General features: G+C 39.3%; 1 protein-coding gene across 1 annotated transcript in view; it reads left to right on the top strand.

Annotated features, from left to right (window-relative positions):
* Positions 1-624: 624 nt before the first annotated feature.
* The window catches only part of LOC126298424 (rapamycin-insensitive companion of mTOR-like), a gene marked incomplete in the record, with an annotated part of 194,615 nt that continues 170,410 nt past the window's right edge, over positions 625-24,829 (top strand). Inside the window, 2 exon segments of the mRNA XM_049989753.1 lie at positions 625-1,212; positions 1,300-1,344. Coding sequence (XP_049845710.1) covers positions 1,152-1,212; positions 1,300-1,344 — 106 coding nt within the window.

The raw sequence follows: 24,829 nt of genomic DNA, 5'->3' as shown, positions 1-24,829 counted from the left end.
CTGAGGCATAAGACCCTTCCTAAAAACATAAAACTGTGATATTAATTATTGACTAAAGCGCTGACCAAACTAAAAATCGGAGCAGAATTTTTCTCTGAAAAATATCTGTGCTTTTCGACGTCTTCGTAACCATCGAAATGTCACCCGGTCCTGGTGTACTGCAAAGAGAAATTTCACTCGCCCAAATAACATGACAGATTTGTATTCCAGAAAATATCAGTTTCACGTGGTTTGTTTCTGACTGAACATTCAGGTGGAAGATTTTCATATTTATTCCTTCCTGTATCCAAACAAATACAGTATACACGCTGTGTCTGTGTAATTTTATATACATAGGGCATAACGCTCCGCCTTAAACTCAATTATACCAGTTCATCGTTACCCACGAATGTTTCTGGGGGATTTTTCTACGTGGCGATACCAGTACAGAAATGGAAATAACGTCCGAAGTAAATTTGAAAACCCATCGTTCCACTCTCAGCTCGTCTGAATTTAGTAAAACATATTGTAATTTATAAGACATGCCCATTTTGACAGGATATGGAATGTGCACATATAAGAAAGTGTATCAAAGATCATTAGTAGTATAAAGACGCAATAGTAATTGATGTGTTGAGTCTCCGCTGCTTCTCTGTCCTTAGTGTTCAGAAAAGTCATATTTTAATGTATGCAGCTTCATATTTGCAGTTCTGCCCTTACATATTTCCCTATCAAAATACGCAATCGTAATTTTGACTGCAATGTCACGAAATGTCCTTTTTCATTATAGAACAGTATCGGCCTTTTTTTGTTGATGTAGTGTATCAGGTGTAGACAGGTGGCTGCAAATAATATCTTTGCGTACGTTCACTACCGTCTAACTGCCCTAATTTAAAATTAGTTGAATTACCGCTTAATGCTATACAGCACATCCCATACAATGTGATAATAAAAACTGATGTGATATAGTGATTTGATTCTTTTGGAGCGGCCTGCGATTTGTATTGTCACTCTAGCTTGTAGGAACTTTGGTTAAATTTGTATTGGTACAATTGAAGATCGTGACTTGTCAGTGTAGTGCTCTGACAGTAGTTGAATGAAATCCGTAATAAAATACGATGTATGCCATCGTGTTTGGGGTTTCTCATTGTCCTTTACATATGTAGTAAAGGATGGCAATCGCAAGTTGGATGTTAAGAGGGAGGAGTTCGCGTGCTGGCCGTTCCATACGCAGTGAGTGAGGTTGCGAGTGTCTCCTTTCAGGCTACACTATATTAAAGATCGCCTAGTAGTTCACTTTTATTTTTTTTCAAATTTCAGGTCCACAGGATAGTGAAGACGATGTGCAGATCGACTTCTCCAGAGGTCAGTGAAAGCAGCAAATTTTAGACACATTACGATGTAGTGTTTTGGATTTTTGCTTACACAAGGCTTGTAAATAAATATTGTAAGGAATTTATTATTGGAAAAATTTGACGCGTCGAGTGTACGATGATTTGCTCATATTGCGGTAATAAGAAAGTACATATCACACTGTAGGCCTACAGTTTCCCAGTGGAAAGTTATTGTTTATGGGTATGCCACTGACTGACAGGTACCAATGTTTTCCCTAAAAGTGTTTGGCAACACTTGTTATAATAACAATATTGTTAAATTCCCAACTACTATATTACATTTAGACGAAGATTCCCGATTTCCACTTAATATTGGGACTTTGTATATGGAGCGTCGGTATTTAAATTAAGTATGTTTATAACAAGAGCTGGATTGATTGAAGTTCAAATACTCATTCAGCCATTAATTAATTAAATGTTTTTGTTTGTATTGTAGTATTAAGTGCTTGTTTTGTAATACAATACATTATTCTGGTCGTATCCATGAAATTTCTAGTAGTGAAGCTGAAGTATTAACAAAGTCTTCTACTTTATTTAAGTCCCTTACGTTAATGAATATGACCATCATTGCACATATAAGCAATAGTTTGGTAATTTTAGATTTAGTTTTTCATTCACGTTGCGGCGGTGGAGAAGGTATAATATTCGGAAAGTAATGTTGAAAACAGTTATTAATTCACATTTTATAATACTTTTTGTGTTATAACTGTTCCAAACTTGCTTGGAGTAACACACATTTCTAATTTTTTGCTGTGGACAGTATTATGTCACTTTTTTCAGTGCTCAAACAAATGACTACTTAGTCATCAAAACTTTGACAAGAGAGCTATAAAACTTAATAACTGTGCTAATGATGCAAGTAATAAATTTCTTTGAAGCAGCTGAAGTGATTAGACTTTGCATCAGTGGGAGAGCTCAGTATCTTTGAGATTGTCAGACTGGGAATTGTTGTCTGTTTCAAAGTGTGATCAGTTTGTCATATATGTCTGTATACAACTATATACAAAATGTTTCTTCTACATTCTCGACTGCATGTTAATTGCAGTTAATGTAGATTTAATTATCTTAGTAGCTTATCTTACATCTGTCCATAATGTACTTCAGGCCTTGGTTGAATACTTGCAGTATACACAAATCATAGCTTATTTATGAACTTCATATTACATATGTGTTGAAGTAGATCATCATACATTACTTTAGTATAGACAAATAATTTTCATGTCTAATTTTCTGTAAGAGAGATTATTAAAAGCAAATGAAGTTTTTCGCTCTGACTTTTTCTTCCTCCTGCCTACAGCAAGAAAAATCATTTACGAAATAAGTAGAAACATTTTAAAAATGATAGAAATTTCTGGAGACACACAGAGGTTAATCTTAGAGATTACATTAAGAATAATTGAGGTATTTGTACATGTACATCAAACTACAGTTCAAGAATTTTGTAGCTGATATTATAGTGTGTGAAATGGAAGATACCAGCTGCCACCACCTTTTTTTAAAGTGCCACTTGCTTCCTGTGTTACCTGTTCTTAGGTATACAGGTGCATGAGGATGTATGTGCTGTGCTGCTCGAAACACCAACTGCAATCTGTCCGTCACAAAGTTAGTTTGAGCTGTACTTCCTCCCGTATACAGCCCCACAAGGTGTTTAGAAAGTGTCCTTTATTCTTACTGTCATAAGCACTGGCCAACACTTCGGAAGAAAACACACTTATGTATTGAGAAACAAATACTTGAGATTGACTCATTCTGTGCTGTGACAACAATTTTTTTGTTGACGCAGTAAGAGCTGCTGAGCGTGTTTACCACCCATTCTTATACATCCTTCATCCTTCAAAGAATCACACCATGGATTTTGTGTATTGTTGGGCATATGATCCTGCAACATGGTTCTTGTTGATGGATATGGGATCCAACAATGACATTGGAGGACATCACAGCAAGATCAAAGATATTACAATCAGATGAATGTGGAGCTGGTTTTTCGATCAGTTCAAGACTCATCGAACACTAGTTATATACTGTTGTATGAGGGAAATGGTAACATTCTCCATTAGTGCAAGCAGTTTGTACTCAGAAAAGGCAGTGATAAACCTCACCTGTCAACGTGCCAGCTAAACTGAATGGTCTTATTTTTATTGGGTCACCAGTAGTTCCTGCTCATGCACTAAAACTAAGTGAATATGATGCCTTGCTTCCACAATTACTTGAGCGTTGGCATCTGCCTACATATGCATATTGTGTTAATTTATTATCCTGTTCTGTCTGAATCCCAACGTATATGTAAATGAAATGCAAGCTGTGAATGATGGTTCTCCATTGCTCCATCTTAGAATCAGTTGGCAGAAGTGTGACTGCGCATGAATATCTTGTGTGCTAAGTACTAGAACATGCTATAAGTGAAATGGAGAAAGTAACTGCTCATGCAGATGTGTCTGTACTTGAGCCTGGTTTATGTATTCAGCAGTCAGCAGCTTCAACACTTTGCTTACTTGTTTTAGGATTAAATTCTTCTCATTGCAACACTAGCTCCTCCACATTTCCTAAATTGTAGAGTAATACCATACCTCCCGTCTCCTGTATGGAATAATAAGTCTCCATTTCAATGTTTGTATTGTTTCCACCCCATAGAATTAGTAATTTGTCCTGGTGCCATCACATCCTCAAAATACACATGGAATGGCTGATGTATATAGTTGTGAATATGGGTTATCTGAAGCTACTGATACTGGATTTTGGCTTTGTACCTTGATGTTATGATGTAGAGTGTGAACTCGTAAATTCAGTAAAAGGAAGAGAACACTTGGCAGTATTTCCTTTTTTTTTATACACGGTGTTACATAAAGGTACGGCCAAACTTTCAGAAAACATTCCTCACACACAAATAAAAAAAGATGTTATGCGAACATGTGTCCGGAAACGCTTAATCTCCATATTAGAGCTCATTTTAGTTTCCGTCTGTATGTACTGTACTTCCTCGATTCACCACCAGTTGGCCCAATTGAAGGAAGGTAATGTTGACTTCGGTGCTTGTGTTGACTAGCATCAAGCACATCAGTACGTAGCATCAACAGGTTAGTGTCCATTACGAACGTGGTTTTGCAGTCAGTGCAATGTTTACAAATGCGGAGTTGGCAGTTGTCCATTTGATGTATGGTTTAGCTCAGGGCAATAGCCGTGGCGCAGTAGGTTTGTATGGAGACAGATTTCCAGAATGAAGGTGTCCCGACAGGAAGACGTTCGAAGCAATTGATCGGCGTCTTGGGGAGCACGGAACATTCCAGCCTATGACTCGTGACTGGGGAAGACCTAGAACGACGAGGACACCTGCAATGGTCAAGGCAATTCTTCGTGCAGTTGACGATAACTGTAATGTCAGCGTCAGAGAAGTTGCTGCTGTACAAGGTAATGTTGACCACGTTACTGTATGGAGAGTGCTATGGTAGAACCAGTTGTTTCCGTACGATGTACAGTGTGTGCAGGCACTATCAGCAGCTGATTGGCCTCCACGGGTACACTTCGGCGAATGGTTCATCCAACAATGTGTCAATCCTCATTTCAGTGCAAATGTTCTCTTTACGGATGAGGCGTCATTCCAACGTGATCAAATCGTAAATTTTCACAATCAACATGTGTGGGCTGACGAGAATCCGCATGCAATTGTGCAATCACGTCATCAATGCAGATTTTCTGTGAACGTTTGGGCAGGCATTGTTGGTGATGTCTTGATTGTGCCTCATGTTCTTCCACCTACGCTCAATGGAGCACGTTATCACGATTTCATATGGGATACTCTACCTGTGCTGCTAAAACGTGTACCTTTACAAGAACGACACAACATGTGGCTCATGCACGATGGAGCTCTTGCACATTTCAGTTGAAGTGTTAGTACGCTTCTTAACAGATTTGGTGACCAATGGATTGGTAGAGGCAGACCAATTCCATGGCCTTCCCGCTCACCTGACCCGAACCCTCTTTACTTTCATTTATTGGGGAATTTGAAAGCTCTTGTTTACGCAACCCTCGTACCAAATGTAGAGACTCTTCATGCTCGTACTGTGGACGGCTATGATACAATACGCCATTCTCCAGGGCTGCATCAGGGATTCCATGTGGCGGAGGGTGGATGCATGTATCGCTAACGGAGGACATTATGATCATTTCCTGTAAGAAATTGTATGAAGTCACTCTGGTAAGTTCTGTTGCTGTGTGTTTCCATTCCATGGTTAATGTGATTTGAAGAGAAAGTAAGCTTTGCTGGACACAGGTCCACATAACATATTTTCTATCTTTGTGTGTGAGGAATGTTTCCTGAAAGTTTGGCCATCCATTTTTGTAACACCCTGTATATAGATTGGATTGAAAGATGCCAGTCTGATTTGTGAGTTGGTCAAGCTAACAAATCTGAATGTATAATCTTAGTTGTGGTGAAGTATTGATTTGTAGTGTATCCTGAGGGCTATCTTAGGGTGAAATGTGGCAAAGTGGTATCAAAGGATTTGGTTAATCTTTATGTGCTGTGTGTCCAACAGAATCAGTCATGATTTAAGTACAGACACACACACAACCAATAATCAATCACTGTCATCATAAGGACTGACTGCTAACAATTGTCAGCACAAGTGAAATGATCTGTTATCTCAACAGACGTTTCCAGACAAATGTTTATAGGACTTTTCATTTTGACCAGTACCTGTAAGAATATGGAACACTTTAACACCGTGCCTACATTTCACACAAGTATTAATGACAATTTTACTTCCAGTGCGAAATGCATGAGTAGAATAGTAAAGGATAGAAATTGTTGTACCCTCCACTACACACCATAAGGTGTCTTACAGAGAATGTATCTAGATAATAAAGACTGGCAGACACCTTAGCCAATGTTTTTTTTGTGTTCCACATTTTTGGGCCAAGGAAAAAAATGTCTAATTTGATCTTACAAAAAACTGAAATTTAAAGTGGAATAGTTAAGTGACCTCTGGGAGGGTCTGTGTGTTGAATGCATACAGGTTTACTGGACATGGCTTTTTGGCCCAAGTTGCATGTGGAGAGAGAGATATCTTGGGGCTGGTCTTTGATACTCTTATTGATCCATAATCTTCCATTCCCTTGTAGTGTACCCGTCACAGTGTAATTTTTGTTTTTAAATTCTCCATACTCATTCTTCAAAACTCAGTCACATTCTCAGGCATTAAAAATGTTGAGCATGGATCCTTTTATTTGGGAAGTGGAATGTACAGTTCAACTTTTATTGCATAAAACTCGCTATTGAAGCCTTTTACATCGCAAAATTCAGTAGCTTCAGATGGGAGAAAACAACATTATAAGTTTCTGTCTTCGCCAATGGTACATGCTGCTTAGCACAAGTTCTCCTATTGATGTAATTCCAATTATTTTGTGTTGCTGTATGTGCCCTTATTTAAGGCTGAAGCAGTGTGTATTAACTCTCTGCCCTATAAAAATGTTTTAGGTGCTCCCTGGTGGAAATTACTTTGGAAGACCCTTTGTTAATGCTTTTAAGACTATATGGTACATATAATGTGCTATAAAGCTATAATTTGGCGTGCTTCAGGACAGATTATTGGGTCTGTATCTGCTCAATTCTAGGCGTATGCTCACTTCTGCACACCAATGTAACCATGTCTTTTCATTACTTTTTTTTCCTCTCCTTCCAACTCTTTAAGTAGGAGTTCATTAATGCCTTGTTATTCTTTGTTCATCTTGAACTGAGTGGTGATTGAAAAGTGTGGCCAAAAAATGATGCCAAATGTTTTCCTCTATTCTTGCATGCAGCCTGTTTATATACAAAAAAAACTTGTGCCGTGAATGACTGAATGAGGGTTTCATGTCAGAAGTCGGAATGATTCTTGTACATGATAAGAACCAATTAATTCTGCTACTCCCTGTGGAAAATGAATAAATTCAGGAATGATGGAAAATTAAAGCAATGGTCTCAATAGGGCATTCTATATGTTGTTGCAAAGAAACACATCAGAGAGAGAGAGAGAGAGAGAGAGAGAGAGAGAGAGAGAGAGAGAGAGAGAGAGAGAGAGAGGTGGGGGGGGGGGGGGGGGGGGGGGAGAGTGAGCTCAGCACGTCTGTTGTCACATTCTCTTTATGTCTGTAACCACTGGACTACAAGCAGCCGCAAACTGTGTCCGTGTGGATTTGTGTGCTCTTTTTAACTGCTATACTGCCATCTCTCATCTCCCACAGGGGATGACTCACAGACGCTTGTCATTATCAGAAAACATGCTTAGTGAAGATCAACATACTTCATCACAGCAATATGGTTAACTTCGGAGGATAATCTTCTGCTGTTTTCCTATCACTTGAACCTGTTTGGTGGTAGGTAGCTGTTGACCTGCACTCCAGTGAGCATTTCCTTATGTCAGTATATTTCCTCCATGACCTGCTTGTGTAGCTTAATTTGCAGCACTTACAGGACTGAGGTGAGCCAGATGTGTATTGTCTCTCCACACCAGATTAGCAACCATTGACCTGTTAGTGTATTGCCTGACTAATTTTCATGTTAGATTAAATATAGTTCATTCTGTACACTTGAAATGGGGAGATCCTTGACAATGTGGAATGTGTCAGAAAAACAGAAATACATATTTTTAAAAAATCTGATGTGATAGTGCTGCTTCTAAAAATCCTGAAGAAAGCTGGTTAACAAGGGTATGGGAAGTTAGTTTTTTCCCCATTTTCTCATATACAAATTGATTTAAAAGTGTACCATAAACATTGTAATGCATAAATTGTTTTTAGGCTACTGCAGGAAGCATCATCAACACAAAAGTAGGTTACAAGCCTCCTTATACAGATTGCATTACTTCACTGAAACTGTGCCAAAATCAGATATTACAAAACATTCATGTTATGTAATAGTGTTAATAACACAGGGCTGTGAAACTAAATTTTTGTCCAAGGCCTTTAATGCTGAAGGATGATTTTTATTAATTGCTTGAAGAAGGTGAAGACACAATATGGACGCATTTTAATATATATTAATACAGACCCATTTTTACTAGTAACTGTGAACTGTTTACAAGTGTATATAGTAAATAAAATCATAGACCTAATCACACATTCCAAGTGTTACGGAGACCTCCACTTTTATAGTACTGCTTCATGTTAATATTGAAATTTTGTCTTTGAGATTTTCTTCTATGCTGTAGCTCCACATTATCTCATTTTAGAGACCAAAGTAGTCAGCCATCATCCCTCCATCCCACCTGCCTTGATAATGTGATTCAACATTTTTTTTTTTTTTTTTTTTTTTTTTTGCTTCTTGGTGAGCCCTTTTGCCATGTTCTTTGCTAACATCTCCAAGATTGTCAGGAAAAAAGTCAAGATGGCTAGGAAAAAAAAAAAAAAAGAATTTTAAGGTTCATATTTTTCAGAGCTGTTCACATATTTTCCACCATGGCTTTGAAATCTGGGTGTTCCCTATTACTTAATAAATTGGTAGCCACATTCATAAATTCTGTCAAAGCTAGTTGTTCTTGTGTTAGTACATTTTTATATACTTCATCTTTTATCAAACTTCAAGTGTTTGGTCCCAGAAACAGTAGTCCCTTGAGTTTAGCGTCAGACAAAAATGGAAAATTAGGAACTTTTGGACTTAAAACAATCACCATCTTCAGGCAGTGCTTTGACACCCTGATTTGTGATTCACAGTTTAATATGAAGAGGCAGCAGAATGATTTTCTCTCATTTCACCAGAGATTGTCTAATCACGTTTTTCTCCCTAGGATTCATTGTTGGTCTGATAGACCATTCTAGTCTACTCCAATGCATTTTACAAGCACGACTATCCCAGAGGCGCAGGAAACAAAGAAACTTCGTAAAGCCTGACTGTTGTCCAAGCAGCATTCCTGTTAGTTAAAGGTCTCCACATACAACCCATTAGTGTTCCGAATAGCTTAATGAATTCAGTAGGATCTCTGTATTTTCATAGGTTTCTTTTACAGTGCACAGAATATGCTGCTGACACTGTCATGCTTATCTTCAGTATGTAGAAGTATGGGTGTGAGGCCTCTTGTGTTAGAATCTATAAATATCCTCCATTCATTCATTCATGTTGTCGTCGTCGTCAGTCCTGAGACTGGTTTGCTGCAGCTCTTCATGCTACTCTATCCTGTGCAAGCTTCTTCATCTCCCAGTACCTACTGCAGCCTACATCCTTCTGAATCTGCTTGGTGTATTCATCTCTTGGTCTCCCTCTACAGTTTTTACCCCCCACACTGCCCTCTAATATTAAATTGGTGATCCCTTGATGCCTCAGAACATGTCCTACCAACACATCCCTTCTTCTAGTCAAGTTGTGCCACAAACTTCTCTTCTCCACAATCCTATTCAATACTTCCTCATTAGTTATGTGATCTACCCATCTAATCTTCAGATTCTTCTGTAGCACCACATTTCGAAAGCTTCTATTCTCTTCTTGTCCAAACTATTTATCGTCCATGTTTCACTTCCATACATGGCTACACTCTATACAAATACTTTCAGAAACGACTTCCTGACACTTAAATCTATACTTGATGTTAACAAATTTCTCTTCTTCATAAATGCCTTCCTTGCCATTGCCAGTCTACATTTTATATTTTGCTTTTGTTGATGCTCATCTTATATCCTCCTTTCAAGACACTATCCATTCCCTTCAACTGCTCTTCCAAGTCCTTTGCTGTGTCTGACAAAATTACAATGTCATCGGCAAACCTCGAAGTTTTTATTTCTTCTCTTTGGATTTGAGTACCTACTCCAAATTTTTCTTTTGTTTCCTTCACTGCTTGCTCAATATACAGATTGAATAACATCGGGGAGAGGCTACAACCGTGTCTCACTCCCTTCCCAACCACTGCATCCCTTTCATGTCCCTCGACTCTCATAACTGCCATCTGTTTTCTGTACAAATTGTGAATAGCCTTTCGCTCCCTGTATTTTACCCCTGCCACCTTCAGAATTTGAAAGAGAGTATTCCAGTCAACATTGTCAAAAGCCTTCTCTAAGTCTACAAATGCTAACAACGTAGGTTTGCCTGTCCTTAATCTAGCTTCTAAGATACGTCGTAGGGTCAGTATTGCCTCACGTGTTCCAATATTTCTGCGGAATTCAAACTGATCTTCCCCAAGGTCGGCTTCTACCAGTTTTTCCATTCGTCTTTACAGAATTCACGTTAGTATTTTGCAGCTATGACTTATTAAGCTGATAGTTCGGTAATTTTCACATCTGTCAACACCTGTTTTCTTTGGGATTGGAATTATTATATTCTTCTTGAAGTCTGAGGGTATTTCGCCTGTCTCATATATCTTGCTCACCAGATGGTAGAGTTTTGTCAGGACTGGCTCTCCCAAGGTTGTCAGTAGTTGTAATGGAATGTTATCTACTCCTGTGGCCTTGTTTCGACTCAGGTCTTTCAGTGCTCTTTCAAACTCTTCACGCAGTATCGTATCTCCCATTTCATCTTCACCTACATCCTCTTCCATTTCCATAATATTTTCCTCAAGTACATCGCCCTTGTATAGACCCTGTATATACTCCTTCCACCTTTCTGCTTTCCCTTCTTTGCTTAGAACTGGGTTTCCATCTCAGCTCTTGATATTCATACAAGTGGTTCTCTTATCTCCAAAGGTCTCTTTAATTTTCCTGTAGGCAGTATCTACCTTACCCCTAGTGAGATAAGCCTCTACATCCTTACATTTGTTCTCTAGCCATCCCTGCTTAGCCATTTTGCACTTCCTGTCGATCTCATTTTTGAGACGTTTGTATTCCTTTTTGCCTGCTTCATTTACTGCATTTTTATATTTTCTCCTTTCATCAATTAAGGTCAAAATTTCTTCTGTTATCCAAGGTTTTCTAGCAGCCCTCGTCTTTTTACCTACTTTATCCTCTGCTGCCTTCACTACTTCATCCCTCAAAGCTACCCATTCTTCTTCTACTGTATTTCTTTCCCCTATTCCTGTCAACTGTTCCCTTATGCTCTCCCTGAAACCCTGTACAACCTCTGGTTCTTTCATTTTATCCAGGTTCCATCTCATTAAATTCCCACCTTTTTGCAGTTTCTTCAGTTTTAATCTACATCTCATAACCAATAGATTGTGGTCAGAGTCCACATCTGCCCCTGGAAATGTCTTACAATTTAAAACCTGGTTCCTAAATCTCTGTCTTATCATTATATAATCTATCTGAAACCTGTCAGTATCTCCAGGCTTCTTCCATGTATACAACCTTCTTTTATGATTCTTGAACCAAGTGTTAGCTATGATTAAGTTGTGCTCTGTGCAAAATTCTACCAGGCAGCTTCCTCTTTCATTTCTTCCCCCCAATCCATATTCACCTACTATGTTTCCTTCTCTCCCTTTTCCTACTACCGAATTCCAGTCACCCATGACTATTAAATTTTCATCTCCCTTCACTCTCTGAATAATTTCTGTTATTTCATCATACATTTCTTCAATTTGTTCGTCACCGGCGGAGCTAGTTGGCATATAAACTTGTACTACTGTGGTAGGCGTGGGCTTCATGTCTATCTTGGCCACAATAATGCGTTCACTATGCTGTTTGTAGTAGCTTACCCGCACTCCTATTTTTTTTATTCATAATTAAACCTACTCCTGCATTACCCCTATTTGATTTTGTGTTTATAACCCTGTAGTCACCTGACCAGAAGTCTTGTTCCTCCTGCCACCGAACTTCACAAATTCCCACTATATCTAACTTTAACCTATCCATTTCCCTTTTTAGACTTTCTAACCTACCTGCCCGATTAAGGGATCTGACATTCCACGCTCCGATCCGTAGAACGCCAGTTTTCTTTCTCCTGATAACGACGTCCTCCTGAGTAGTCCCCGCCCGGAGATCCGAATGGGGGACTATTTTACCTCCGGAATATTTTACCCAAGAGGACGCCATCATCATTTAACCATACAGTATAGCTGCATGCCCTTGGGAAAAATTACGGCCATAGTTTCCCCATGCTTTCAGCTGTTCACAGTACCAGCACAGCAAGGCCGTTTTGGTTAATGTTACAAGGCCAGATCAGTCAATCATCCAGACTGTTGCTGCTGCAACTACTGAAAAGGCTGCTGCCCCTCTTCAGGAACCACATGTTTGTCTGGCCTCTCAACAGATACCCTTCTGTTGTGGTTGCACCTATGGTACGGCCATCTGTATCGCTGAGGCACGCAAGCCTCCCCACCAACGGCAAGGTCCATGGTTCATGGGGGTGGCCTTCATGTTGTATGTAACACCATATCTGGATAACAAACCATCAATGCTCTTACAATAAACAAGAGACCCAGATCTCCTTACAAGTCATTCAGTTCTTGTGTAAACTGCTCTTGTCCTTTTGTGGGTGTGGAGTCAGCAGGATATGTAATTTCACTTGACGTTTGGTTTTTGGGGCACTCAACTGCACGGTCATCAGCGCCCATACAGAGTTCCAATTTTTACACAGTCCATTTTAGCTACTGTCATGGATGATGATGATGATGATGATGATGATAACAACAACAACAACAACAACAACAACACAAACACCCAGTCCCCAGTTAGAGAAAATCTCCAACCCAGCCAGGAATCGAACCCGGGACCTTGTGATCCAGGAGGCAGCAAAGCTAGCCACTAGACCACAAGCTGTGGGCAGTTTCACTTTATGATAATCATTCTAAGTAGTGGGCGGGTCGGCACAAGGATGTTAGGATGTTAGAACCATGTGGTATGGGTCTTATGGCTACTTTTAGGTTCGGATAAACAATTTCTTTCATTCTGTTCTTGCTATGCCTGCCAACTTTCACCATACAAAAACAGCAGTCATCTACGTTGTTTTCTTGTTCTCTCGATACCATTGGAATCTGGAAAAGTAAAGATATCTGTTTACCTTTTCTCCATATCCTCAAACTTGCAACAAGACAGGTATGCTTTTTTAGCACATGAGTTTATGTTCTCTCTCCTGCTTTTGAGAGGCAGAGTTGCAGATGTAACAAAACACATCAGGGTCATTCACATATGATCTTCTTGATAAAGTTGCCATTATTAGGCTTATTTGAAATAACCTGGTGATACTGACACACACAAATTTGACTTAAAATTAATACTCAGATGGTTTGAAATCCTTAGCATGACTTGATGAGTCACCTGAATGTATGATACTTTGTCATTGTGGAATGAAAGTAATTAAATTATTCCAGATTTCTTTTTACACTACTGGCCATTAAATTTGCTACACCAAGAAGAAAAGTAGACGATAAACGGGTATTCATTGAACAGATATATTATACTAGAACTGACATGTGATTACATTTTCACGCAATTTGGGTCCATAGGTCCTGGGAAATCAGTACCCAGAACTACCTTCTCTGGCCTTAATAACGGCCTCGATACGCCTGGGCATTGAGTCAAACAGAGCTTGGATGGCGTGTACAGGTACACCTGCCCATGCAGCAACATGATACCACAGTTCATCAAGAGTAGTGACTGGCGTATTGTGACGAGCCAAATCTGGAGAATGTGCTGGACAGGGCAGCAATCGAACATTTTCTGTATCCCGAAAGGCCCGTGCAGGACCTGCAACATGCGGTTGTGCATTATCCTGCTGAAGTGTATGGTTTCGCATGGATCGAATGAAGGATAGAGCCATGGGTCGTAACACATCTGAAGTGTAACATCTACTGTTCAAAGTGCCGTCAATGCGAACAAGAGGTGACCGAGACGTGTAACCAATGGCACCCCATACCATCACACCAAGTGGCAATGACGAATACACCCTTCCAATGTGCGTTCACCACAATGTCGCCAAACACGGATGCGACCATCATGATGCTGTAAACAGAACCTGGATTAATCCAGAAAAATAATGTTGTGCCGTTCGTGCACCCAGGTTCGTCGTTGAGTACACCATCACAGGCACTCATGTCTGTGATGCAGCATCAAGGGTAACTGCAGCCATGGTCTCCGAGCCGATAGTACATGCTGCTGCAAACGTCGTTGAACTGTTCGTGCAAATGGTTGTTGTCTTGCAAACGTCCCCATCTGTTGACTCGGATTGAGACATGGCTGCACGATCAGTTGCAGCCATGAGGATAAGATGCCTGGCATCTCGACTGCTAGTGATAAGAGGCCATTGGGATCGAGCACGGCATTCTGTATTACCCTCCTGAACCCACTGATTCCATATTCTGCTAACAGTCATTAGATCTCGCGAGCAGAAATGTCGCGATACGATAAACCGCAGTCGCGATAGGTTACAATCCGACCTTTATCAAAGTCGGAAACATGATGGTACGCATTTCTCCTCCTTACACAGGGCATCACAACAACGTTTCACTAGGCAACACCGGTGAACTGCTGTTTGTGTATGAGAAATCGGTTGGAAACTTTCCTCATGTCAGCACGTCGTAGGTGTCACCACCAGCGCCATCCTTATGTGAATGCTCTGAAAAGCTAATTATTTGCATATACAGCATCTTCTTCGTGTTGGTTAAATTTCGCGTCTGTAGCCCATCACCTTCGTGGTGTAGCAATTTTAATGGCCAGTAGTGTATTTTTTACATCATCCACATCTGACATTTTCACTACATCAAAGATTTTTAAAGTGTTTTAGAAATTGTGCTGTATGTTCCTGCCAGCTGATTTTATGATTAATTTATAATCCCAAGAATTTGACACTGTCAACCTCCTACATCCGTGGGTCTTCATATTTTAGGTGAAAATGTCTTGCAGTTTCTGAACTGTGCTGCACGTAAAGTGTTTTCTCGAAGTTGAAAGACAGTTATTTGGTGAGAAACAGTTTATTAATGTCCATGGAATTGTCATTGACAATTTCGTTCTAAAGCTGTAGCTAATTAGCATAGATGTGCATCATCTGCAAACAAAACAACCTTAGCATTTAATAGGGTTGCCATTGAAAGGTGATTGACATACACAAAAAAAGATGAAACATTGTAGGATGCTACATTTAACGCATTCACATGGACACTAACAACATATAGTCCAGTTAATGAAGGAAAGTTAGGGGAAAAAATTGTGTAGTTGCAAATATTTGTGCTGTGCTAGGAGGGAGTGGCATGAACAGCAAACAAAAATCTTCACTGGAGGGGTGTAAACATTGGGGTGAGGGAAGTTTAAATGTCACTTTTTATGTTTTTTCTCGAATAAATAGAAAACTGCAGCTGACAAAATGTTGTCCTGTAGAAAATTAAACTACATTAAATATCCTACAAATAGGCTCTATTCATTTTTTTCTCTAGGACTAATAGTTCCCACATTTCACAGGTTGGAAGTGACACAGGTTGTTGAAAATATTATTCTAACTGTGTGCAATTAGTATTTATTTTTAAGTCAAGTGAATTAAAAACAAATATTAAATGTGTGTTCCAAACCTAAGTGCAGTAGATCTGTATTAAGGGATAAATTGTGTTTCAGATGTGTAACAGGGTGGAGGGGACAAATGGGTGGTAGGAGCACCGGAGAAGGTAGGTTTCCAGCTTGTGATCATGCACTTTCCTCCTTCATAGGTTTGCAAAATTAGGAGCAAGCAGGTGATTCCCCTCTCTTACCTACACCACTATGTCACAAGAAGCAACTACAGGGTGTTTCACAAAGCTATAGTGACCATCCTCAGCCCACCTTATGAATCACTGGCAATGCAGTGCAGATGTGTCTGGGGGTGTTTATTTGCCAAAATGTGTGTTAACGCTACATGGAAAGCAGATGTGAGTTACTAACCACTAATGCAAGTAATGTATATGAGCAATGTTTACACAAATCTCTGCTCATTGTTCTGCAATGCTAGAGGGAAATTCATTCTTAGTCATCCCTTATGGCAGCTGTAGTCTTCTTCTGGGAAAGGCAACTTCTACATGAGCAGTGCTCGCTTTTCAGTTTATAACAGACTATACCTCCCCAGCCTCTCCTGTCCAGTTATCTTATGTGAACAGATGAAATACTTCACTGAGAATGTGTTTTTAAGGCGGAGCTATTTTCAGTTTATTTAGTACTTATTTGCAGTTAAGTTAGCTATTACAAAAAAGCTCAACAGCTGGAGCTGTCACCTGCTTGCCACACTGACCAGCCTTTTCCAAGTGTAACATTCTGTCAATATGTATTTGACAATGTTGATTTACTTGTCTCCACTGTCACTGCCTGCCATACTTTCCACAGATTGAGGGGATATCAAATGCATCTCCCCAGACTTAACTCTCCCAACATCTAAAGAGGCCCAGAGGCTTAAATTCTCCCCCTCTCCAACAGGAGGTCATGTAGGTGTTATATAACTTCAGATATTTCAACATAAGTCAAGCAGTGCATTTCAACAGATTACTCTTCTAGACATGAACATGATTAATTCCATTGTATCAAACATTATCACTCCCATTGGAAGATATATTGAGGTTTTGTGGTAATTGGCCCCACTCAGGGCAGCCTACACTACAGATGCCAGTGATTCCTTACTGGAAAAAAATTTGTGCAGTCTATGTGTAACAGGATTAATGGTAAGAGAAGCGAAGTAACTTTTTGGTCATTCATTAATTCACCACCAAGTGACTAAAACACAGTTACAAGGTTTTACAGTGTGCTGTCAGTCATAGATAGCAGCAAGGTGCCACCAATCCAATCCAATCCAATCCCTTTCGCAACAACACTACATAGACCACTGACAACATCACACTTACAAATTAAACACACAGGAATGTGTTTTACATAAAAGCTCGCTTAACAGCTGCAAATAAGTAGTCATTCAGTAAACTGAAAATAACTCCACTTTATAAGCATGGGCTCAGGGAATCTTTTTGTCTATTCATTGGACAGGAACTGCAGGGGGGGTATAGTATATCTGCAAACTAAAAATCGAGAAGTGATCATGGTGGAGGAAGTTGTCTTTCCCCGAAGAACACTACAGCTCCCATACAGGACGACTAGGAATCAACTCTCCATTAGCTGCATAGATATGTTGAGTCTGTCCAAAGGCATTACTTGTGTTAATGTTATTAGTATCTCATATCTGCAATCCATGTAGTGTTTATGCATTTTGTGCAAAATAAACACTCACCCATCATGTCTGCACTCTGAATCAACAGTGATTTGTAAGGTGTGTTATGGTGAGGCTGTATAACTTTCTGAAGTTGCTTCTTGTGACATAGTGGGATATATAGTGGAGAATCCCCTGCTTGACCTTCAGTTTGCAGACCTCCAAGGGAGGAAAGTGCATGACCACAATCCTGTGACCTACCTTTCCTTGCACTTCTATCCCACACATCTCCCCCTTCCATCCTGTCACACCCCCAGAACACAGTCTAGGCCTTAATATGGCTTTCCTGCACTTAGTTGTCATACACATTTAATATTTATAAAATAGAAAGAAACTTCCACATGGGAAAAATATATTAAAAACAAAGATTCCAAGACTTACCAAGCGGGAAAGCGCCGGCAGACAGGCACATGAACAAAACACACAAACACACACACAGAATTACTAGCTTTCGCAACCGATGGTTGCTTCTTCAGGAAGGAGAGGGAAAGACGAAAGGATGTGGGTTTTAAGGGAGAGGGTAAGGAGTCATTCCAATCCCGGGAGCGGAAAGACTTCCCTTAGGGGAAAAAAAGGACAGGTGTACACTCGCGCACACGCACACGCACACACACATCCATCTGCACGTGTGTGTGTGTGTGTGTGTGTGTGTGTGTGTGTGTGTGTGTGTGTGTGTCGATCTGCCAGTGCTTTCGTTTGGTAAGTCACATCATCTTTGTTTTTAGATATATTTTTCCCACGTGGAATGTTTCCCTCTATTATATTCTATACTTCTATATAAAGACAAAGCATTAGATTAACATTGTTACGGAAAATCTCCAAAAAATACATGACTGATTAACTTCAAACTTTTACATGATGCTGTAATGAGGAAATAGAGGAAAAAAGTTGTATGAACGTGTGTCTGGAAATGCATTGTTGCCACAGTAGATGGCGCTGATGAAAGTTCCTGTGCCATGTACTGTGTATTCCTTGTGTGTTGCAGGCTGTGTGATTGACGCAGCATATTGTAAGCAGCAGAATGGTCGATGGTCCAGTATTCATGTCGGGGATGGAAACAGTCTAGAGGCAGCACGACTGTACCAAATCAAGTACCCTCACAGACCCCAACCACATCACACAATATGTCAAGCCTTTTTTAGGGCATTTGTGAGTTCATGTGTCCTTTCAGACAGATGTGCAGGGTGCAGTAGACTGTGCGTACACCAGATTTTGAGGGCTGGGTTCTACAGGATATGCTGCCTCTCGACTATTTCAGTCTGCTTGGCCGTACACAGACACCACCTTGGCTTGTTCCTAGTATGAATACTTGACCGTTCTGCTGCTTCCAGTATGCTGCATCACATGCACACGGTACATAGTCAGTGGTTCAATTGTCAACACCACCTATCGTGACAATGATACATATTCGGACACATGTTCTTACAGCCACCTGTTCTCCATTTCCAGTCAGGAATCTGGCCCTGCAGTTTGTCGGTGGTATTAATGTTCATCCTGTGTAAATACATAACCACCTGTGTGAGTATATGGCAGTGAGTCGTGGATCCCTAAAAAACGCAATAAACATAAACTATAAGCAGCAGAAATGAGACTCCAAGAAAATTGAGAGGTATTATAAGGAAAGACTGTATAAGAAATGGAGATATTAGGAATGAACTAGATGTTTATGATATTAATGAAAAGATTAAAGAAATTTAAAAAAATTATGGAAACATCACCTACAAACAATAAGTGCAAAGAGAAGCCCACAATGCTGTGCCACCCAAGAGGAAGGAGATGAATAGGAAGACCCAGAATAAGGTGGCAGTGAAAAGTGAAGATGGAACAGGCACAAGTGTCTAATCTTGAAGTGCAAAATAATAATAATAATAATAATAATAAATACTTATATAATATCTAAAAGGGAAACTTTGTTAGCAAAAAATCTCACAAAGACATTGATCAATTTAATTCAAATTTTTACATTACAGTCTAATGGACATTTGGATGGATATAGACCATTTAGTTAGTTAGGGAGTTAGTTACTTATACGTTCTGTGTATGAGAGAGAGAGAGAGAGAGAGAGAGAGAGAGAGAGAAAACATCATCAAATATTTCAAGTACTTGACTTATTTACTCCAAATTCTTGCACATTTCTCTAATAAACGTTCAGACAGACTTAGGATGTTTACTTTTTAAAATGACAGTGTACAGGTTTTCTGTAAACCTGACTGTGAGAAAGTGCTGTGCTGTGAAGATGTGTGGTTTCAATTTCTTTCTCAAAGTTTCAGCTACAATAGGAGGCCATTAGACAGATTGTTTCTCCCATATATATGAATTCTCCTTATATACTTTTTCAAGCAAAAATTGTATACACAACAAGGTTTTCTTCTTCACTGTTGGTTTTGCTTGAAAACGGGAAAGTTGTATTTATTGTTTAATGGCTTATCAGTAGAATACTACTATGAAATCTGAATTGTCTGAAACTTTGTGATCCTGCCCATTCACAGATTAAAACTATCGAAATGGTGTCATTGAAGCTACTACTATCCTTGTAACACATACAACAGCTGGAGAGGTGTTTCTCATGCCCCGTATACCAAAGATACCAGCCATTCGTTTTAAGTGACTTCAGTTAGCAATCAAGGTTTTGTTTGCAATAACAATAAACAAGGCTGAAGGGCAGAGAAAGGAGTAGGTGGACGCAGAGGGGTGGGCCAGGGGGTAGGTGGTAGGTGGGGAAACAGACGTAGAGAGGAGGTGATGCACCGAGAGGGGGTGGGGAAGGGGTGTGGTGCACTGAGAGAGGAGGGAGCAGGGGAGATGGATGAAGACTGTGTATGAGGAGATGCGCAGAGAGAAAGGACGAATGGAGATTAAGATATACATCTCACGTCCATACATATATAGCAATTGCGAAGCCTTGCAATTGTATTACATTCTCTAAAATTTTCGAATTGCTGGCTAAAGGGACATTAGGAGGAAGTTCAATGACTTTCTTCATCCACATAGGCCTAACTTCAGCACATTCTAGCCAATTGGGAAATGTTCCACTGGTGAATGATTGGTTACACAAATAACTGAAAGATGTTTTTAAATTCAGAACATTTTTAACAGACTTGTTAAAGGCTTTTGTGGCTACTTGTTGACAAACTGCCTATTGGCTTCTGTCTCGGGTTCTTTGGCCTACTTTCATCTAATGATTTTACTGACATTTTGCCAGCACAAGGGCTGGCATTGTCAAAGCTTCACTCTCCATTGCTGGTGGTGAACTGGAGCCGAGCTCGCTACCACAGACTATATGTACCTGGCGCGCCAATGTCAGAGGGCTTCTCACAGTCATTTCCAGTGCGGTTCTCCTCTTGCTACCTGAGACAGTCTTTTGCTGCAGTATGGGAAGCCATGATCCATTTAACTTAAAGATTTCCTCTTTCTTGTTAGAACTGTTCATCTGTTTTTGTGTTTCTACAGCTTCTTTGAACAAGCGCACGTGATAGTGCCTCTCTACAGCCAGAACTTCTGTGTCGGTGAATTTTATTACATGGTTGGTCTCGCTCAGTGCGTGCTCTGCCACAGCCGATTTCTCCAACTGCCCCAACCTGCAATGCTGCTTATGCTCTTTGATCCTGGTGTTAACTGACTGTCCAGACATTCCGACATAAACTTTTCCGCATGTGCATGGTATACGGTATATTCCCAACATTGCAAGTGGGTCCCTTTTCTCCTTTGCCGATCTAAGGCACTCTTTGATCTTCCTTGTCAGTTTGAAAATTGTCTTTACGCCATGTTTGCGCAATATATGGCCAATTCTGTCCGTCACTCTGGGAATGTGTGGAGTACCCATTGCTCCTCAGAAAACTTTCCTGGTGTTGCATTTCTTATTTGAGGTGCTGTGGCTCACATACTCGTCCTGCTCGCGTTACGAGCGTATTAATCATGCCTCTTTTTTTTGGCTAAGTTTCCCTGTATGTAATCTCAGTGGCTGATTCTATTCTACTTTATATGCAAGAATCTAAAGGTTCCAAGCAATTCAGTTTTTCTGTTTGGCCTACAGACTTGTTGATCCCAAGAAGAAAGTGCAATCATAATAATTGCAAGATCACAAGTCAATGATTTCAGATGTAACATAGTTTAGTTTACTTATAGGTTTCATGTGTTTTTAGTGAAAGAAAATAAGTTGCACCCTAGATACCATGCTATTTGTGTTTCTGCATAGTATTAAATATTTAAAAATTGTCTAGTATGATGGAGTCCTACATTTAATGTAGATGACTTGCTGTAAAATACAGTTTTGGTCCATGTCTTGATATCTTCTGTTGACTTCATGTTACAGTCTTTTGCCCTCCTGTCAAGGAAAGCAGAAACAGTATTGTTTCCTGCTGCTTAGCTTTTTTCAATATCTGTCATTTGATACAGGGCAATTTATTCTTGATGTGTTGCTTCAAACTTCACCAACATGCTTCTCAGTGTCTTCCTGTACTGGAGGTACAAATACTGTTTAGATGTCATGCTCTCCTGAAAATTATTGTATGGTTTGAAACTATTCACTTCGAGAATTTTAGTTAGAAACCTATTTTTATCCACATCTCTAGTGATTTACCAATAAAATCAAAGCCAGCAATGTAATGTTTCTTTGACTCCCTCAGCATTCTTTTCATGTATTTCATTCATTCTGAAAGCACCACAGAGTGTCTCCTGCACCTGTTTGCTAGCAGTGCAGCATTTGCTTAATACCTATCTTATCTTCCCTCACAAATATGATAGCTTTGCTGTCTTTTAGAGAAGCACACACATCACTTTTGTTAATTTTCAATTTGTGTCATATTCCCTTGGGTTTTTGCACTGTTCCCTCGAATTATAATTTTTATTTCTTCCACAGTTGAGTTCCTAGTCATTCTTTTATAGAGTATATCTGTGAACATCTGGAAATCTGTGCAGCCAGAATTCTGCAACAGTTCAGAACAACTAACATATCCTGTGTCACAATCAACCAGAGCTCAAACATACATGCTCCATTCCACTGGTTTTCGTGGCTTGTACATTCTGAAGTTGATGTATGCTTTGAAAAGTACTGTGCTTGCTTAGATGGCAATGTTGCCTCTGTGTGTAAAAAGGTTCCAAGAATTTGCTCTTCAAGAACAATACAATGTTTACTACCTCTGTCTCCAGTGTAAGGCACGTGAAATGTCCAAACAGTTTGTACGAGTCCATGGTATGAGAACATATCCAAATAAAACAATTTGTAATCAAGCCAGAAATTTAAAAAATTATGTTTGGTGTTGGACATTGGAGTGGCTATCTTGGTCTGACTCACTCTCAGAAAAATTTTCAGTTGCTGTATAGTCAAGCTTGTCTAGTTTCACACATGTTGCTTTTGTAGTGAGTGATACACAGATTATGATGTGCTGTATTGTTTTGTTTCCAATGATCTTCAATAGCTTGTTACTAACAGTCTGGAAAGATCATACTGGTGTTTTTGGTGACCAGGTGCTTTGAATATGAATGCCATATTTTGAACTTAAATCTTCTGGTTCTAATGGTTGTCACAATGCAGTGTGCACATTTCTGCATCCTCTAGCATTGTTGTAATCACCACTCACTCTACTGTATTCATCACTGCTAATAGTTTTCAGAAGAATCATCAACTTATTGACCCACTGTCAGATTTTGCAGCTTCTAGTAGTATCGCAGCAATGACAAACTTATGCTGTATAAAACGATTTTAGTCATGAGTTCAAGGAGAAACTAGTTGGCCCATAGAAAATGGAAAATTGCTAAATACTACATTGTGGGTAGGTATCTTCCCTTGAATAATGCCCCACAATTCCCACTTTTTTATTGTTTGTGTAAGTGAAATTGCATTCTTAGATTTCTCTTTACCTACTGTCACTGTATCTTCAGACAGTAGAAAGTGGGTTATTTCTATTGAACCGATGTTACTTTATGAAGCTTATAATGGTTCCTCGGGCTAGCTTGCAGAAAGCTGCTTAGAATAGTTCTTCAAAGCTATTGGCAGAACATACCATAGTTCAGTCCTTAACAGCATACTGTCATTATACCTGCTTTATATTCCGCTAAAATTTCCCGGAAATTCTTGTCAGGGTTATGGTTAATGTCCTGTATTTCCTTCCAAACTATTCCATGTTTTAGAATATATTTTGTTATTTGTGTCTTATAGGATTTAAAAAGTGATGGTGGTTATGCACAAGTTCACTAGGATTAAAACTTAATATGCAAATGCTTTTGTGACTAATGATGAAAGACAAGCCAAATGTAATTTCAATGCAATAAATCTAAAAAGACAAATATTCTTTATGGGAACTGAGCCAATTTGTTATCTTTTCAGTCTACTAAATTATTACTTGGGTCACAAAAAAATGGGATGTGAATATATATTAACCGCATAGTGCAGAAGGAAAGTAAAACATGAAATGCTTATTTAACTCAACAGTATGGATATTATGCTGCTAGCACTCGCCCACGAACCTTAGGGCGCACTGTCATTCTCTGACATAATTGCAACAAACAGGACAGACAAAACGAAGTATATTAATCAAGTACTAGCTCCTAAAGTCCTTGGCACTTAACACAATTTTTGTAATGAAGTCCTTGCAGCTAGACAGCCTTTACCATAATTACAGTACTGCAGCTTTTTCACTAGTCAGAGGTACAAATCATTGCATGTATTACTATTATTTGACAATAAAATTGCATTCACCTGTTATTTCAACTTAATGTCATCCATTCATCTTTCTTGTCCAGTATTAACGGCCCTAAAACAAATAAATCAGCACAGCTTTATTCAGTATTACAACCAGAAAATAGATATGTGGTTTGTTGTCTCTATACCCACAGAGTGTAGATAGGAAGCTCTTCTGAGAGATGCATGTTTGTGACCCTCAGAGGTTGAATGTTTTTATCTTTTATAATCAGAATTTGTCCACAATATTACAGCTTTGATACACGGAAGCTGGTGTACTTACAAAGTACACAAGTACTTTCATTCATTGATGTTATGGAGATATTTTGAGATGATTCAGTTTGGGCACTAGGGATAGTTTTAGTCCACTAGTGAGCCACAGATCTGATATGATATGTGATATTAATTCATGAACTTCATATATCTGTGTTTGCAGTGTAAAGTGTGTCAAGGGCAAAATGTGTAGTGGTACAGACATATAAAGTAAAATAAGGAATGTATGAGGGTAGATGATGTAAATCCAATTCCAAATTTATCAAGATATATGTGACTGAAACCTGACTTAAGGTCAAAAAGTTGGGTACTGTGCAGGATACAGCGAATTGTGTCGTATCACTAGTGATGTAACCTGTTTTACACAGTGGTGATGAGAACAGTCAGCTGCAAATGCTGTGTTTTACCCCCTCTGTTTGGACTTGACTCTCTATACATTGTGATAATACTGTGTGAATTAATGTC

Source organism: Schistocerca gregaria, chromosome X (genome assembly GCF_023897955.1).
Source record: "Schistocerca gregaria isolate iqSchGreg1 chromosome X, iqSchGreg1.2, whole genome shotgun sequence".
NCBI classification, from domain to species: domain Eukaryota; kingdom Metazoa; phylum Arthropoda; class Insecta; order Orthoptera; family Acrididae; genus Schistocerca; species Schistocerca gregaria.
The sequence above is the reverse complement of the archived record's forward strand: the minus strand, read 5'-3'. Positions and strand labels throughout refer to the sequence as shown.